Raw genomic sequence first — 18,121 nt, 5'->3', positions numbered from 1 at the left:
TCCTGATCAGGTTTTTTGCCCGAGTCCGAGTCATTTAATTTTGAGTATCTACCAATACCGAAACCCAACTCGTTACTTCTATAATACATAAAGAAGAGCAAATAAACAGATTCAGCATGGTTCTAATTTTTTTATTTAGTCCAACTTATTTTACTACTCAACAACAAACAGCAGTTCTGTGATGTAGCTTGAACAATTATGTGATAAATGACATCAATTTTACACTTTTGCACTTTAGTGTAAATATTAATAAATTATAAAAGTAGATACATATTTTTAAAAATCTAATATAAAAACAAACAGCATCTCAACTTAAAACACCCAGCAGGCAATCCTAAGTTTACATATCTCACAGATTGCTAGATGGAAATGTTGTCGTTATCAACTTTATTATACCTCCAGACCACAGACATACTCAGTCTTACCGCTTCAAGCTGCGTCCGTTTACTACTTTGCCGGCATTTAACCAATAGCGTCTCTGCAACAAAGTGTGATGTCCAAAAAGATGTCTGACTCTGTGTCACTGCATAAACATAGATGTGTTAAATATATACATATATTTGAGTCTTGATCGGGAGGTACCATCTGATTCTGATCGAGTCTGAAACCATGTGATCGGGCCCAATTTCCGATCATGTGATCAGATCTGGAAATTCCTAATAAAAACAAATTACTAATAGTATAATCTTTGCACATCAAAGCAGTAGCATGTTTGTTGAATGAACGCTACTCCACTACAGCTACATAAATGTATCTATTAACTAATCAGAAATGTCCTGGTACAGTCTAGAAGCTGTAACCACTTGCTTTCTTCATTTTCAGTGGCTTTAAGTTTTAATAATGCTACTGGTCATTTCAGATTTTGGATAAGTGAGTTATGATTGTTTTGTTGTTTCCGTCAGAGTAGCTAACGTTATCTCGTGCTATTTCACAGCTTTTTTTATTTAGTGGCTAATTTATATTCATTTGTATGATCTTATTTATATATTCTTGTACAATATGCTCATCTCCCAATTCTTACAAACTGGTCACTTTTCTGACAATACTTATGCGTAAAATAGTTACAATTCCTTGTAGAATCAAGCTTAAGTAGCATATAATGACTCCGCCTGCAATTGGAAAGCAGCAGCTCATCTGCATTTCAACGGACAAACACAAAAACACATTTTTGCTCACACCCAAATAGGTGCATGCTTGACAAGCTATAATAAATGATCTGTGTATAAAATTTAGTAATTTAATTTAATAATTTAGTATAAAACTTCACAGATGCATTCTGGGGATGAAAACGTGCATGATATGCCCCCCACCAGGTGTAAACAGCCTCTTTGTTTCTGACAGTGATGCTCCTCCAGACGAAGGGAATTAAAAGTGGATGGAGAAAGCACAAAAGGGCCGTGAAAGACTAGCTAGCGGCGTTGGCTAATCCAGCCGTGACTCGTAACTGAGCTGATAGCGCTACCACACCCGGGGAAATTTACATGCTACTTCACAGCTTTGTTCATTTAGTTTATTGACATTTTAAATCAACATGTATGAGTCCATTCCCATTTGTTTTTGTTTTTATAATGATGGCTTGAGCAGCGTTTTTCATTTGTCAAGGCGTGAGGAGGTCTAATTAAGGCTGTTTGAATGTCCTCCGAAACATCTCCGAAAGACATGCCCGAATGGAGAGAAAGCAGGCTCACTTTTTCCTCCGAGGAACGACAGCTCATCTGCTCTGCGTTTTTGCAGACGATTGAAGGCATGCGTTTGTGGTTTAGTTCACAAGCAGGAGTAATTTAACTCCACGCGTCACTGGAGCAAATCAAATGTTGTCTTTTGTGCTCGGCAATCAGGAGTGTTTTCTGCAAAGTGTCATGGCTGTGTTTGGAGAAGAGCTGTTTTGGAGGAGAGTAAACAGGGGACTGAACCGTACGGCTTGGCGGAACGACACTCGTTTTTGTTTGTTGGAATGGATTGATTTATTCGGAAATAGATTAAAAGTGTGGTTTACGCACACAGATTTGTAAGCAGTTAATTAAAATACATTTTGATATTTTCGGGGGGTTTGTAAATTCTGTGATACACTGTTCTGATATCATAATGGAGGAAAATATAAGATCAATAAATGTGCATTATTACTATACGAGCAATATCACACGAGTAGCAGTGTGATACGGCTGTATGTTGGCACTGGTGCACCGAGTGCCTTAGTGTCCCACCAGTGACAATATGCAGCCATATTGCACTGCTACAAGTGTGATATTGCGTTCATACAACAGTTTAATGGCATAATTGTGTATACAAAAAAAGAAAATCAAACACCCAGAGTCTAAAAATGCTTTGTATGAGGAACTACTTTCTTCCGCCATTAGTTTACATCTGCACCTGACGAACAGCAGAAACCAACATCACTTTAGGGCTAGTATTGGAAGGATTCTCTAGCATAATATCTAAAGTGATGACAAAACAGGTGTTTTTGCTCACATTTTTAGATTATAAGGCTGAACGGCATGAAATGCCATCAGTCTAAAAACATTTTCCAGTAATTCTTTTATGCAATCGTGATATCACAATAATTAACCCTAAAAAAGTCAAAGCAAAGCAAACACTAGATTACTATGGTATAAATACAGCACTACAACATACAAAAGAGAGAGATCGACTGTCACTTACCTGTTTTAAAATGATTTGATCTTGTAGTGGAATGTTAAACTTCTTTGCACAGTATGACAGGCTGATGGATGCTGACGCACTGACACAATAAAAAGTGTATCATTTGATATGATGCTCTGTTGTCTATTTTTGAGTGCCGCAAAATATATTGTTCACGGTAATACTTTTTAATCATTTGGATGAGCGTAATGTTACACTAAAAGCAGAAACGAGAATAAGGGCATTGAGAGAAAGTTACACGCTTGTAAGTACAGTACGAATATACTTGTTCATAAATGTACATATAGCACTTTATTTAGCATTTACAATGTTAAATTTTACATTTAGCAATTTATTTAGTATTTAGATTTCTAATTTTACATTTAGCCTTTTATATACCTATATTTTATGTCGGGATGTTTTATATTTCATTAATCTTTACATCAATATTTAATATTTTTACACTCTTAATCAAACATTTCTCCTGAAGATCTAAATAAACCTATTCAGTACTAGAAATAGTCCTATATATATATGTGTGTGTGTGTGTGTGTGTGTGTGTGTATGTGTATGTGTATGTGTATGTGTATGTGTATGTATATATATATATATATATATATATATATATATATATATATATATATATATATATATATATATATATATATATATATATATATATATATAATAATTATTATTTTTTTTATTAATTAATTTTTATTTTATTTTATTTTTTATCAGGTATGAGATGACTTAAATTGGAATATAAGATGTTTATCGTATCGCCTGGCCCTAATTTATGTCAATATTATTTATTTTAAAAATGTATATACTTTTCATCAGATATTGGAATGCATTTTCCTACTAGACCAATAAAAAAACTGTCCTCCCTTTTATCTTTATTCCTCTTATTTGCCATTGACCCAACATATCAAGCAAATCACTTCATTTATAACATATTTCAATTAAAATGCCATTTGTTTCAATACAAATGTCTTGCCACCAGGGTCACCGGACTGACACGTATGGCAATATTAAAAAGCCATCAAAATAATCCCAGATATGACAAAACCTTCATTTCAGCCTTCAGACAGTGAAAAAGCCTGCCATATTCCAACTTCCAATAGTTTAAGAGGCGATAAAACGGATTTATGAACTGAAAAGGATATGAAAGGATGATGGGAAAGAATTAAGAGGGAGACGGTTGAGCAGATGGGCTGTTGTCAGATGAAGGACCTGCTGTCCAGATGCTCCCCACACACACACACACACACACATACACACACAGGTGAGCCGCGGGCCAGTATGTGCTGACCTGTAGAAGTTTGATGGTGGTCCAAATCCTGGTCATTATGATTGCTCCTGATGTTTGATATACTCCACCTTCTGCACCTGCTGTCTGCCTGCCAGCGACACACACATAGACACACACACATACAGCTCGACATGCATGCTGATACCCGAGTCAAACCCCTCTAGTACTGGATGGCAGCCCATAACACAGCGTCCCCTTCATGTGTGTGTGTGTGTGTGTGTGTGTGTTATTTAGAGATTTACGGATGGCCCAGCTCTGCCATTCGCAGCATCAGCATCAGTCACTCCACCCGGTTTCCATCGCAACAGGGGGCTTTTTTTTTTTTTTTTTTAAGAAAGCAGTGGTGTTGGCAGGATTTTGGCAATCCTGTCACACTGTTGCCTCAGATTTGCACTCAAGCCGCTTTCAGCAGCAGAAGTGTGTGTGTGTGTGTGTGTGTGGAGCAGCGCGTTGAAGTGTGCTGTGTGTGTAGTGTCATTTGAGGAGCTCTTTTCCTCTTAAGCACTTTAGTCCATAAACATCTGCACGGAAACACGGTGTGCTTTGTTTTAGCAGTCTTGTTGAGGATGGCGGTCCTGTGTGTGCGCATACTTTAAGATGGACTGAGTTTGTGGAATGCGAAAACAATCATTTTTGCTGCTTGTTCAAACAACATATTTAAATAAGCTAAAGCAACACAATTCTAGAGTTATTTTGGGGAGCAACTTAATTGTATTATGTTCAATCCACTTAAATTTGTTGACTTAATCGATTTGGTTGGGACGGCATAAAGAAATCGTGTGGAATCCAGCATTTTTTTACAGTGTGGTCAAAATACAGAAGTTTTTAGGGCCCTATCATAGAGGTGCAATGCAGCGTCAGCGTTAAGTTTCAGTTTGGCTTAGGGATCATTCTCATTCATTTTCATTTCTGTCACTTATGGCAATTACAGCTCAAAATGAGATCTTTAAAGTGATATAGAACATGTTATGAGTAATATAAATATCCTATTCAAAAACTTTGACTTAAATAATAATAATAATAATGTTACTTAAATGTCACTTAAAAATAATAATGATGATTTAGTCAGCATTAAATTAAAAAGCACATCTTTTTCATCCAAAGACTACTTTTATCATTTGCCATCACAAGTTAAATAAATGCCATATTATTGAGTATCTTAGCCAGTTTTTCTCAACCATGTTCCTGGATGACCACCAGCTCTGCACATTTTTCATGTCTCCTTAACAAAACACGCCTGGTTCAGATCATCAGCTCATTAGCAGAGGCTAAAGGCCTGTAATGAGTGTGACAGACAAAGGAGAAATCCAAAACATGCAGTGCTGGTGGTCCTCCAGGAACGTGGTTGAGAAACACTGATCTAAACGTATTATAATCAAAAAAAAAATCTCTTTTCAGATTTCTGGGTTTCACAGTGTAGAAAGGCATCATGGTTGGGTAAACTTAAAGCGCAGTGAATTTTTTTTTACAATCCTACTTGCTGAAATAATTAAAGACACACACACACACACACACACACACACACACACACATACACACACACATATATATATACTTTTTAAAATATTGATTATTGAAAATATTGTTTCAAATTGAAGTAATGCAGTATTTATAAAGCGAGTTAGAAATATTTCCGGATAAAGCGAGGCTGTTATTATTGTGTTTTTATGGCTTGTGTGTGCGTGTGTCTCCTCGTTAGCGCGGAAAGACGGCATCTCTCCAGCTCGCTGCTTCATTAGCAAGTGTGACATTTATCACATCGGCGCCTCGCGCTTCAAGAGTTACCATGGAAACTTCTATAGCACCCACCTCCCCTTCACACTTTTAACAAGTGGAGTGATTAACAGAACAGTTTTGTACATCTCACACATGCACACACACACATACACACGTCTGTCATTCTCCACAGTAAAGGCGAGACACTGCAGGCAAAAACACAGTTTTTTTTTTTCATGCACCTGTCAGTTTTGAGAATTTGGGCTTTTTTCAGTACTGTAAAGAAAACATCCAAAATACACTTGTAAGTGTGTTATATAGCAAACTGCACAGTTTTATTCAGATCGTTATTTTGCAGAGTGATATGTTCATACATAATTTGCATTATATGCAATATTTTTAAAGGAATTTTTTTTTCTGACTGTTTACAGTATTGTCTAAGAGATTATGATGTTCCACTCTGTAAAAACAGATATATTCACTTTATACAATATATTCATATTTTTATGCTATAAATGTATGCAAATTAGCCAAATATGATTCAATGTGAAATATGGAGATTCATTTAAGTTTTGCAGTGTATTATCTTTCTCTGCTGAGCATTTTCTAAACATCTATGCTCAGACCTTGAACAAAGATTTTCTTTTGTAAGTTTTCTTTGTTGTCGGCTGACTTGGTATGTGACGTTTACTGAAGACTGACTGATTTTTTTTTTTTCTTATTCTAAATATAGTCACAGGTTGACAGTTGACGAACACGATGACAGGAAATATCCTTCCTGGAGTCACACTGCCTGTCTGACCTTGATGTGTGAGATTTGTGTGTTTGCGTGTGGTTTGGCTTACTTCGGTCAGGACATATGAAAGGGCAAATGGTGTGTTTTAAATCCCAGTGAGCCTCCTGCCCAGAGATCAATTTCAAGGTTTCTGCATGAGTTTTAAACTCCAGACAGTCTAAAACTCCAAAATCCAAATGTTTGATCTTTAAAAGTCTTATAGTGTGTTTTAGGTCTAAAATCATTTTAAATGGTTATAATTTTCCTACATCCATGTAAAACACTAATCTTGCGCCATCATATGTCTGTTTAAATATTGACAAGCGTTTTTTGTTAAGTGAATAATGCTAAGTTCTGATGTAAATGTGCTTCAAGCTTGTCCATTTGTAGAGGCAGTTAAAAGTGCATTTGACGGAATGACTTATGTTGGTACTTCAATTCAGTTCATATTCATTTGTATAGTGCTTTTCACAATAATTTTTATCCCAATGATGGCTTTACAAAAGGTGCACAACCTGTCATTACCTTAGTCACAATCAGTAAAGTTAAGGTGTTGTATATAGTGTCCATATAAGCTTAGTTACCCAGGAAAAGGATAATTACCCAGCAGGAATCTTAATGTCCAAATGTCCAAAAAAACAATTATAAGCTGATTATAAACTATTATAAAATGACCTGTAAATGATTTTTTTATGTGTCTTTTGACACTAATGTTAGACGTGAATTTGATTTTGTTTTGTCATGAAGGTAGTAAATTGACAAAAAACGATTTGTATTTTTGACGCCAATGTTAGACATCAATTTGATATTGAATTGACATTAAGGTAGTCAGTTGAAAAATTGGCACGTATTTCTGACATCTTTTTTATGTCAATGTTATCAAGATATTCAATCGACAAAAGACTATTCGTATTTTTGACGTCTTTTTGATGCCAATGTTTGACATCAATTTAATTTTGTTTAGACATCAAGAAAGACAATTGATTTAAAATTGCTTTATTTTTTTTTACGCCAATGTTTGACGTCAATTTAATGTCGTTTTGACATCAAAATAGTCAATTGACAAAAAAATCCATAAAATTCAATTGAGTGTAGTACTTAACTACAACGCCCTCCAAACATTATAAGACTAGAAAGATTTCTCTTTCCTATGCTTGATGAATAATAAGTATGGGATCATTTAGATGTCCTTCTGTGTGCAGCTCACTGGGGTTTTTCGAAAAAGCCATTATGTGCTAAAACGAAATAGCAGAAGTCATAAATGAATGACTCGATCACAAATTTGACACCAAATGGGACATTGAGCACATGGGGTCACTAAACGGATGGTTTCCCCCGTCATAAACGTGACTGACAAGCTCTGAATTATGACACGATGAAAGGGAGACAGAGAAATAAAGCGATAGATGAAGCGCGGAGAAACGCAGATAAATCTTTCCTATTAAGTGTGGATGGATTGAGTATTTTTCAGCGCTCTGAGCAGAACGCCTTGTTTTTATGACCAATGAGATTAATTAGGATCATAAAGCTTAACTGATGAGTGGAATTAAAGCGTCACCTGTCGCCAGCGAGAGAGAGAGAGTAAGAGAGAGAGAGAGAGAGACACAAGGACTGAACAGCTGTTAAATTCTACTGATGAGTGGAAAAATAAATAAAAATCACTTTCTGGATACACTTTTTTTTCTCAACACACACACTTACGCGCACGCTTGTCAGCTGTGCTCTTTTTTTAAAGTGAGGAAATTACAGGTTTGCCACTTCCCCTCAGCTGCCTGTCAACTAATGTGTGTGGAATGGCTGGGAGAGGGATTTTGTATCCAAATGAGTTTGATTTTCACAGTCTCCTTGCATTTTTCGCTACCTATCAGCTCATGTCTTTAACACTGCATTTTTGTATAACTGTATTAAATCTCACCTTACCGTTTGTGTGCTATTTGATATACTTTGAAGTGCCAGAGAGATTTTAGCTAATGAAGAACACAGATATATTAGACGTCTATTTGAAGTCAAAATCATTAGCACATTACCACTTTTTCCAATATCGTGCAGCCCTATTTGAATTACTGGGCGAAAAATTGATAGGCCAACAGTTAACTCCTGATAGAAGGTTTCTATGACTGTTTTAAATATTATAAGGTTCCTTTCTCAGCATCGACATTGTAATATAATTAAAATACACTCAGTTAAATAAATGTAAGCATTCATTTAGTTGTTCACGCGTAAAAGAAGATGATAGACTGTGTAACCGCTAGAGCCATCAGGAGCAGCAAGTTATTGCTAAAACTCTGTTGAAGATACTGAGGTAAAATATATTGTCATATTTTAATGAGATTGCGTGAAAAAAAGTTTAATTTAATACAGTGCTTCTTGTCCGGTCTGAGGCCCACTTTATATCAGATATCTATTAGGCAGTTAAGATCACTGATTTGTAAAGAAAACAGATCTTAAATCTGGCGATTTTGTAATGGAAAGACTGGAAGCCGTCGGGCTGGCTGGTTGAAAATTAAAAGTCCGTTTACATATGCCCTGTTAATGACTCCAATATGTAAACCTTGCTTTATTTCTGCTTGTGCTAATTTAGTTTGCAAATAATATTATAGCGTTCTGTCAATGTTTATTGTTTACCAAGGTACTGCGGTGATAGAAATCTTGTGAGGTCGAAAACGTATACATATCATATAATTTCATGTATTTGCCATCTAATTACAAAATACAATTAAAGTTGAAGGTATTTTGACGAATTTGTGACAGAATTAATTTTGCTTAGAATATTTTGAGACATGGTGTATGTATATATATATATATATATATATATATATATATATATATATATATATATATATATATATATATATATATATATATATATATATATATATATTAATTAATTTCATTATATATTATATTAATTTCAATATATATTATATTAATTTCAAACTATTCCAAATGCATATTAATAAATTATTTAAAAACTCCATATACACTGTAAAAATTCTGGTTTGCAGAAAATTCCTTTTATGTTGTCACAACACAGTTAAATTACGTTAGCTTAATGTTTTCTTTCTACAAGTTTAAGTGGATTGAACATAGAACAATTAAGTTTTCACCCTCAAAAAAGCTTAGGAATTGTGTTGTTTCAGCTCATGTTAAATAGGTAGTTTGAACAAGCTGCAAAAGACATGTTTGAATTCATGCTCTGAAGGCTAATCAAGCTTATACGAAAGTTGCTGAGTCTGTCTCTGTCTCCAGTCATGATCCCTACAGCACTGTTTACATGAGCAGTCACACTGTCTTCACAAGCACAGCCAATTGGCCTGCATGCGCTTTTTTATTGTGCTTGTTTCTAAGTACCTGTGAGTGTGCATGTGTGTGTTAACCTGCAGACATCCTTACATCAGCAATCCTCACACACACATGCACCCCCCCACACACACACGTTAAGAGCAGTCCAGGCTGATGGAAGGTCTAGTTAAGCCATTAAGGCAGACAATTGACTCAAATTGAGAGGGAAGTGGATAGAAAGAAGAAGAAGAAGAGAGAGAAGGAAGGCTGTGGCAGCAGTGGATCCACTTGACAACTTAATCTGAGCCTCAGGACTTACATTCACACAGACAAACACACACACACACACACACACACACTTTTATTTTCACCTCAAGTTCGGTTCTTTCTCTTGTGGGCACAGAAGAGGGAATGAAAGATGTTCAGGTAGAGGACAGTGTGTTTAAACTCTCCATTAGCCTTGACAGAGAGTTTAATGATTATAATTTCACATAATGACTCCACTTCCCTAAGGATTTCATTAAAGATTTAAATAATGTAACTGAATTGTGGTGCTTCATCGAGGTTTTCTGTTTGTTGGTCAAAGATGAGGAGTTCTATTGTGTTGTTTGGCATCAAATTAAATTAACTTTTCTTTATTGGTATGGGAAGCTTATTTAATGCTATTAAATTGTCGAATTTAAAGGGACAGTTTCCCTATGAAATCATTATTTCCTTGAAGGGATTGTAAACATTTATGAATTTCTTTCTTCTGTTGAAAACAAAACAAGCAATCCTGTTAAACAGGGGTGACCAACCCTGTTCCTGAAGCTCTACCTTTCTGCAGATTTCAGTTGCAACCCATCTCAAACACACCTGCTTGTAATTATCAAGTGCTGTTCAGGTCCTTATTAATTGGTTCAGGTGTGTTTAATCAGCGTTGGAGCTAAACTGTACAGGAAGGTAGATCTCCAGGAACAGGGTTGAGCACCGCTGCTGTAGAATTTTGGAAGTTGACATACATTGTAAGATCACAAAATACTATGGAAGTCAGTTTTTTTCAACCCCAAACTTCTTCAAATCTTCTTTTGCATTTAACTGAAGAAAGAAACTCAAACAGGTTTGGAACAATTGGAGGATGGGTAAACTATTTTTCAGTTTTGAGTGAACTATTGTTTCATGAATTGAACGTTTCAGTGTTTTTAGAATGTTTGTAAGTCAAATGTGAAATGATATTCATTTGTCATTGAGCATAACATTTTCTTCAGAATTATTAACCCTTTGATTTTCTTTTTTCTTTTTTAAATATGTCCCAAATTATGATTTCCAGAGCACGGACATTTTCACAGTATCTAATAATTCTAATCTAATAATCTAATAATTATTAGATCAGAATCTCTATAACGTAATGATTAATAGATCCGAATCTAATAATTCTGACTTCAACTGTATATTTATGTTTAAAAGGAAACAACAAACTTATTCTTAGCTGGAATTCTTAAAAATGGCTCAAATCTAGTGCTTTAAAGAATATTAGAAAAAATATAAAGTATTTATATGACAAATAATTAGTATTTTTGAGACTTCCAAAAATAGAGTCTTTTAATGTGTCAAAAAATCATTTGTGCTTCAAATATGCCTAATATGAAGTTTATTCTTGCAATGGGACTATTTTTAGCCTTAATCCAGTATCCAGTACTTGCATTAGAAATGCTGATGGAGCATTTTATATTATAATCATTGTTAAAACAGCTGACACTCAATATTTTTATGATAACTGTAACTTCTTTGCAAGATTATATATATATATATATATATATATATATATATATATATATATATATATATATATATATATATATATATATATATATATACACACAGTGCTCAGCATAATTTGAAAATTAATATTTGTATCCATATCTGAATGAATATAGGCAAAGTATTTTGATGCACTTAATCAAAACAGATTTATTAAGATATATTTATTAAAATAATATTTTAGCCACCAAACATATTTAGAAATTGAAAAAGAATACAATTAAATTCAAGCAAAATATTACAAAAAACAATTACAACCTACAAAATTTTAACATTTTTCAGTTTTTTCTTTCTCTCTTTTTTTGAATTTTTATTTAATATTTTTCTACAACATATGTATGTGACATTAACTATGATTGTATTTATAGATTACAATGGCTGAAAATACTCACAACACATGCAAATACAAAAATGCACTGTAAATAGCACAGACCACAATGAAATAGTGTCGGGGAACCCCCTCAAAAGTTTATAATTTGTTTATTAGATTTTATGGAGATGCAAATATTAAAAATTAATTCATCAATCTCTGACTAAACACATACATGAAAATACTCACAACAAATGCAAATACAGAATCACACTGCAAGTAGCACATACAACATCAAAAAAGGTGTCGGGGACCCCGATGTAAAAATTGCTTATTAGATTTTATGGAGATGCAAATATCACAACTGTCACAGTTAATAGTTATTAGTGACTTTTCTAATTAAAAGCATAATAATAATGATGATGATAATAATAATAATAATAATAATAATAATAATAATAATAATAATAATAATAATAATAATGTAAAAATCTTTCTGACCCCAGTGAAGAAATAGTTTTTGTATATGCTTTTTTGTTCATTTACTTATTTGGTTAATTCATTTAAACTTTAGACCTTTTGCAATGTAATTTTTTATTATTAATAATAATTTTTTTAATGTTTTGTCTACACTTTAAAATGATGTAAATGTGCAAAAGCCATTAACAGAAACCAAACGTCATGAAATTCCATAAATTCAAAACTTTCTCAAATCATTGTTCAGCTTTTAAATGTTATGCCCTCTCTCTCCCTCTTTCTTTCTCTGTCTGTATATGTGTGTGTGTGTCCTCCAGCACACTGTTACAGGCTTCCAGTGACTTGTGCCTTTGTATTCCTGCAGTCGGGCCTTGTCAAACCAAACAATTAACAATTGTGACACACACACACAAATACACATGCACTTACACACACACACACACAGACAAACACACATAGCCTGACACTCGCAGTGCCGTCTCTTTCTCTTTCCTGCATTGCTGTTGTGTGTTTGGTGGCAAGGGTCTCTGTCGAGACATTAATTTAAGGTTGGGGGTTTCCGTGACCCCGCGGCGTGTCCAGGAATGTCCTTTAAGTCTCTGAAAGACTTGGGCGTCTCCGCAGAGAGAATAGGCTCTTTCTGCAAGAGATGGATGAATCGAGTTCAGAGGTCTGTGGCGCTTTCTGTCTTTCTGCTGTTTCATTCCAGGCCTTGTGTTTTTCAAATCACTTCATCACTTTACAGAGAAATGAGGCTTGCAGATTAACTAATTGACTTTTTTTTAAGTCTAATTGATGTTTCTTTAAGGCTGCTTCCACTTGTAATCTGTAAATGTGGCTGTAGTTAGTGAAAATGTCAGTATAGGGATCATAGGATGGATTGTGCCTGTTTGAGTTGTTTGACATTGCTGTAGTCATAATATTTATATCATTTTTTTTACTTTATTTTTACATAAATACATGTTTACAAATACATGTACAGTAGGGCTGCACAGCATATCGTTTCATCATTGATATCGCAATGTGCACATCCGCAGTAGTCACATCGCTGGATCTGCAATGTCAATTGTGACTTATTGTTAGTTCCAGACAGAATCTGCAGAATCATGTTTTGCTATTTCTGTGCAGAATTTTGTACAATTGTGGATTTATGTGGAATGATTTTTGGGATTATGGTAACTAATAACTTAATTCAACAAATAAAAAATACCTTTTTAACTTTTATTTCATGTCTACAATGCAAATCCAACCAGATCCACTTATTTGTAAACAAAGCAAGTCTCACAAATAATATATCCACTAAAAGACAGAAAATATTACCTCACAAACTGTATGGTAAATAAATTATATGAACATTTTATATTAGTCAATCATATTACTGTAATTAATTTCAAATCTAAATAAATATAATTTACACACATTTACACAAGTAAATAAATAGACTCAATGATAAGCTAAACATCTGCGGAAATGGTGAAGACTGCCAAGTGTCATTTTACATTCAATTTCTTTTAATAGTTTTGTCTAACTGTCATTAAGACCTATATATATATATATATATATATATATATATATATATATATATATATATATATATATATATATATTGTATCTCCACTATAACCTTCTGAAATGGTGAATTCTTTACAGAAATCCATTTGGTGTAATATATTTCATATCGTAATTTACTGTATATTGATGGAAAACTAAATATTGCAATGTTGTATATTGTGCAGCCCTAATTTATAGAGTTATTTGTTAGGTTTGTACTTGTTTTAATTTGTCTCTTAACCTAAAATCTTTTTAGGTGTACACCTTCTCTCTGAGACTTTTTTGCTGTATTTATTAATCATTGAGTTCTGTTTTTATTAATATTATTATTATTATTATTATTATTATTATTATTAATATTAGTAGTAGTAGTAGTAGTAGTATTTTACATATGTATCATTTAATTACCATTTAATTATAAAATACATGATTAAATTCATTAATTTTTGTGCTTTGTTGTTATTAAAATGTAAAATTATTATTTGACATACTGCAAAATGGATTTGCCTGCACTGCAAAAATAAATAAATAAATAGAAATGCTTTTATAGTCCAAATATCTAAATATATCTATATCTATCCTTCAACATCTATTAAGTTTTAAATTAATTAACTTCATTTATTCATTCATTCATTCATTCATTCATTTATTCTTTATTCTTTAATTTATTCTTTTTTATATTCATTAAAATGAGTAAAATAAAATATATTTTTTATCTTATTTATTTGATTGATAAATTTTTTTAATTAATTTTGTCATTTAATTTTTTAAATCTCTTTTGTTTTCATATTTAATTCGTCAAATCTACTTATTTCCTAAACCAGATTAATTAGCATGACACTGTCAGACCAGCACAGTTTATACCGAATAAAAAAAAAATCTGATTCCTTTGATACAGAAAATAGTGCTTAATTTACATCAAAATGTCCTTGGAGTGAAGCACACTTATAAGAGAAGAAATTCTAGTGCTTTTCTTGAAGACTTTACTCAAAGAATACTTACTGCGATAATTAATCTCATGAGAAAATGCTTATGAGCAGAGAAGCGTTTATTTATCTGATGTTTCTTCATTTTCATATCATTTGAAGGGCAACAGGCAGGTTGGCCTTCGATCAGCAAAGCAAACTTAATATTAAATCTTGTAGACAGTCCTGCTGAGGCAGTTTTTTATTATTATTTCTGGGTGGTTTTGTTGTTTGTTGGCTGGTAAAGAAGGAAATGTGAGCATGTTCGGGGTCGATATTTCTCTCACTCAGAGCTCTGATGTGGAAGTGAAACAAGCGGCTGAAATTCCTCATGAACTCGCTGAACCGGCAACATGAGCGTCTGGAGGTCACACACTGATCCAGCTCAGTTTAGACAATTTAGCCGGTCAAGATTTTTGGTGCATTCGGATAGAAGAGTTGAAAAGGATGGTGAGGTCTGAGTTTTCACATGCTGTCAAATACCACAAACTATAATTTAGCCCGTTTTCAAGTATCAGAAACAGGAAAGGGTAATGCAACTTGAAATTTTGTTTCCTATTTTTTAATTTTTTTTTAACTTTTTTAACTATTTATAATTTATATATATATATATTCAGTGTTTAAGTGAAATATATTCAGTGTCAGCAGTTAAGGGTTTCAGTAAAATATTTTCTTTAAATTCAGCATTTTTTTAGCTGGTTTCTTAATTTTTTTTATACTGTTTACATTCACAAAAATAACCTTAAACACGAGAGTTCACCCAAAAATTTGAATTCTCTCACTATATAGTCATCTTCCAGCCACCAGGAAGATGTACTGAATAATACTGGGGGAAAAAATTTAAGAAATAAATTAAAAGAAAAAAACAGCTGTTGAATCCTTTAGTATTTTTTTGTTCCTACAATTTTTTGTTCCTATTATAATTGTCAATGACTGCTTTTTTTTTCTAACATTCGTCCGAAGATATCTTTTTGTTCAAAAGGTTTAGAAAAAAACATTAAACGTATTCACCCACACATTGTAATTCTCTCAGTATATATTTATTTTTTTATTCACCTCAAAGATATACTGAAGAATTCAGTAAATAAATAAATAAACAAACAACTGATGAATCCTATAGTATTTTTTTCCTATAGTTCCTACCATTTTTGTTCTTAATATGGGTATCAATGACCACTTTTTCCCAACATTCATCTGGACATATCGTTTTGTGTATATAAGGATATAAAGGTTTAGAAACTCGTTGTTTTTAGTGAACCATCTGTTTAAGATGGTCTCTTTACTTAAAATTCGTATGCTTTCTAATTATATCAAATTAAATGCATTTTAAATACATAGATAAAATACATTACACACATAAATTGTTGATCCACTTACATAGTTTTTGACCCATAAACAAACAAAGAAACACAAAATTGTGTTTTCAGTAATGCGCTGACAATGAAAGTCTACTTGATGCATTCAAATCACTTCAAAAATCACCTTTTTTTTATGTTTTGGAAATGTTTGTCATTTAAAATGTTCTGCTTTATATACATATTTTGAATGACATAGTAATGAGATGAACTAAAAAAAATGTTGCAAAAAAAAAAAACAGTTTAGTGTATCTTTGACAAGGCACGTTTATATATATATATATATATATATATATATATATATATATATATATATATATATATATATATATATATATATGTAGTGAATTTGTAAAACAATAATAAAAGAAGCATAAAATACAAGTATAGGAAAATAAAGACAACAAAGAATAAACTGATTAAAATGTGTTAAAACAAGTTTTAAAGGAAAGAAAAATAGAAGAAAGACATACTGTAATAGTCTGATCTATTGGACGTAGCACAGTGCTTATTCAGTAAAGTCATAGCTGAACAGATGTGTGTTAAGGTTAGTAATCTTAAAAAATTAAAGAGTGTATTTTTTATAATTGTCTCATTTATCAGTGCCTCCTTTGTTGGCGACCATTGAAAACTTCCATTTTGTTTAGTTTTATGAACTGAGGACCGTCTGCTATTATCCACCAAACTCGTGGCAGCCTCAGAAATGTACCTGCTCAGGACTGTAAACACAATAGCGCACACATGCTGAGTGTAATAACACTGTTGTGATTTTAATCAGCGCTTGTGTCTCACTGTCTTCCTGCTTTAATGAGGAGCAGTTGTCGATCTGTCCGGCCCAAATTCACTCTCGCTGTGAGCTCCGAGACCAACCCTTTTCACCCGCCATTTTCCAGACCACCGTTTTCACATTTAACGCTCATTTATTTCTTCTGTCTTTGCAGTAACGGTACAGCTGGGAAGATGAACGGCGCTCTGGAGCATTCAGACCAGCCTGATCCGGACGCCATTAAGATGTTCGTGGGTCAGATTCCTCGCTCCTGGTCCGAGAAAGAGTTAAAGGAGCTGTTTGAGCCGTACGGAGCCGTTTACCAGATCAACATACTGCGAGACCGCAGCCAGAACCCACCACAGAGCAAAGGTAGAGCACGTTTCTTGTCTTTATGCATCACACATGTAGACCTGCTCACATGTGTACTGTGTTAAAGCTTGAGCCTATGACTTCCTGTTTTGATTTCTCATTTCCTGTATGTCTTTGTGTCGCTTATTATTCCATCTTTTTAAAAAGGTTGAGTTGGGGTTACACATTACAAATAATTGGATTACTTTTTTCAAGTAGTGCATTATTTTAATGAACGAAAATATCAGACTTTTTTTTCATATAAACATTACAAAGCTCACATGTGTCATGTGTTATAGCTTAAGCATCTGACTTCCTGTTTTGATTCTTTATTTCCTGTAGCTCTGTTTTTGCCATGCTTTTGTCATCCAAATCTTTCTAATATTCCATCTATCAGTAGTGTTGGGGTAATGCATTAAAAGTAATCCGATTACTTTTTTTAAAAGTAACAAGTAAAGGCTGATTTATACTTCTGCGTCAAACACCGGCGTATGCTACGGCGCTGACGCATAGCCCATCGCCGTGGCCGTCGCCGTCACTGACGTGCACCTCTCAAAAATTCTAACTACACGTCGCAACAACGCGTAGCGCAAGCTCTGTGATTGGTCGGCTTGCTAGCGCCGACGAGTCTGGGCGGGACCGAGAGCCGCGCGAATGGCGCGAGCGATTGTTTACAAGTGTGGAGTCCCGTGAAGGAGCTCCGGATGGAAAGTTTTGTTCTGTGTTTACCTCATGGTTAAAGTTGTTGCACGTCCGCCGGTTCCTGCCTCAAAATGAGCGAGTTTGAGTCACTTGTACATCCAGGAAGTGTTCAGAATAGC

At 33.7% G+C, this 18,121-nt stretch overlaps 1 protein-coding gene across 54 annotated transcripts in view; it reads left to right on the top strand.

Moving 5' to 3' along the window:
* The window catches only part of celf2 (cugbp, Elav-like family member 2), a 439,402-nt gene that overhangs the window by 340,041 nt on the left and 81,240 nt on the right, over nucleotides 1–18,121 (top strand). For all 54 annotated transcript variants that reach the window (XM_087246169.1, XM_087246167.1, NM_194401.2 and 51 more), the window contains 1 exon segment: nucleotides 17,125–17,321. In XM_087246169.1, the coding sequence (XP_087102295.1) occupies nucleotides 17,125–17,321 (197 nt within the window).

This window comes from Danio rerio, chromosome 4 (genome assembly GCF_052040795.2).
Source record: "Danio rerio strain M-AB ecotype USA chromosome 4, GRCz13ab, whole genome shotgun sequence".
Classification (NCBI taxonomy): domain Eukaryota; kingdom Metazoa; phylum Chordata; class Actinopteri; order Cypriniformes; family Danionidae; genus Danio; species Danio rerio.
Note: the sequence above shows the minus strand (reverse complement) of the source record. Positions and strands in the feature narration are given on the sequence as shown.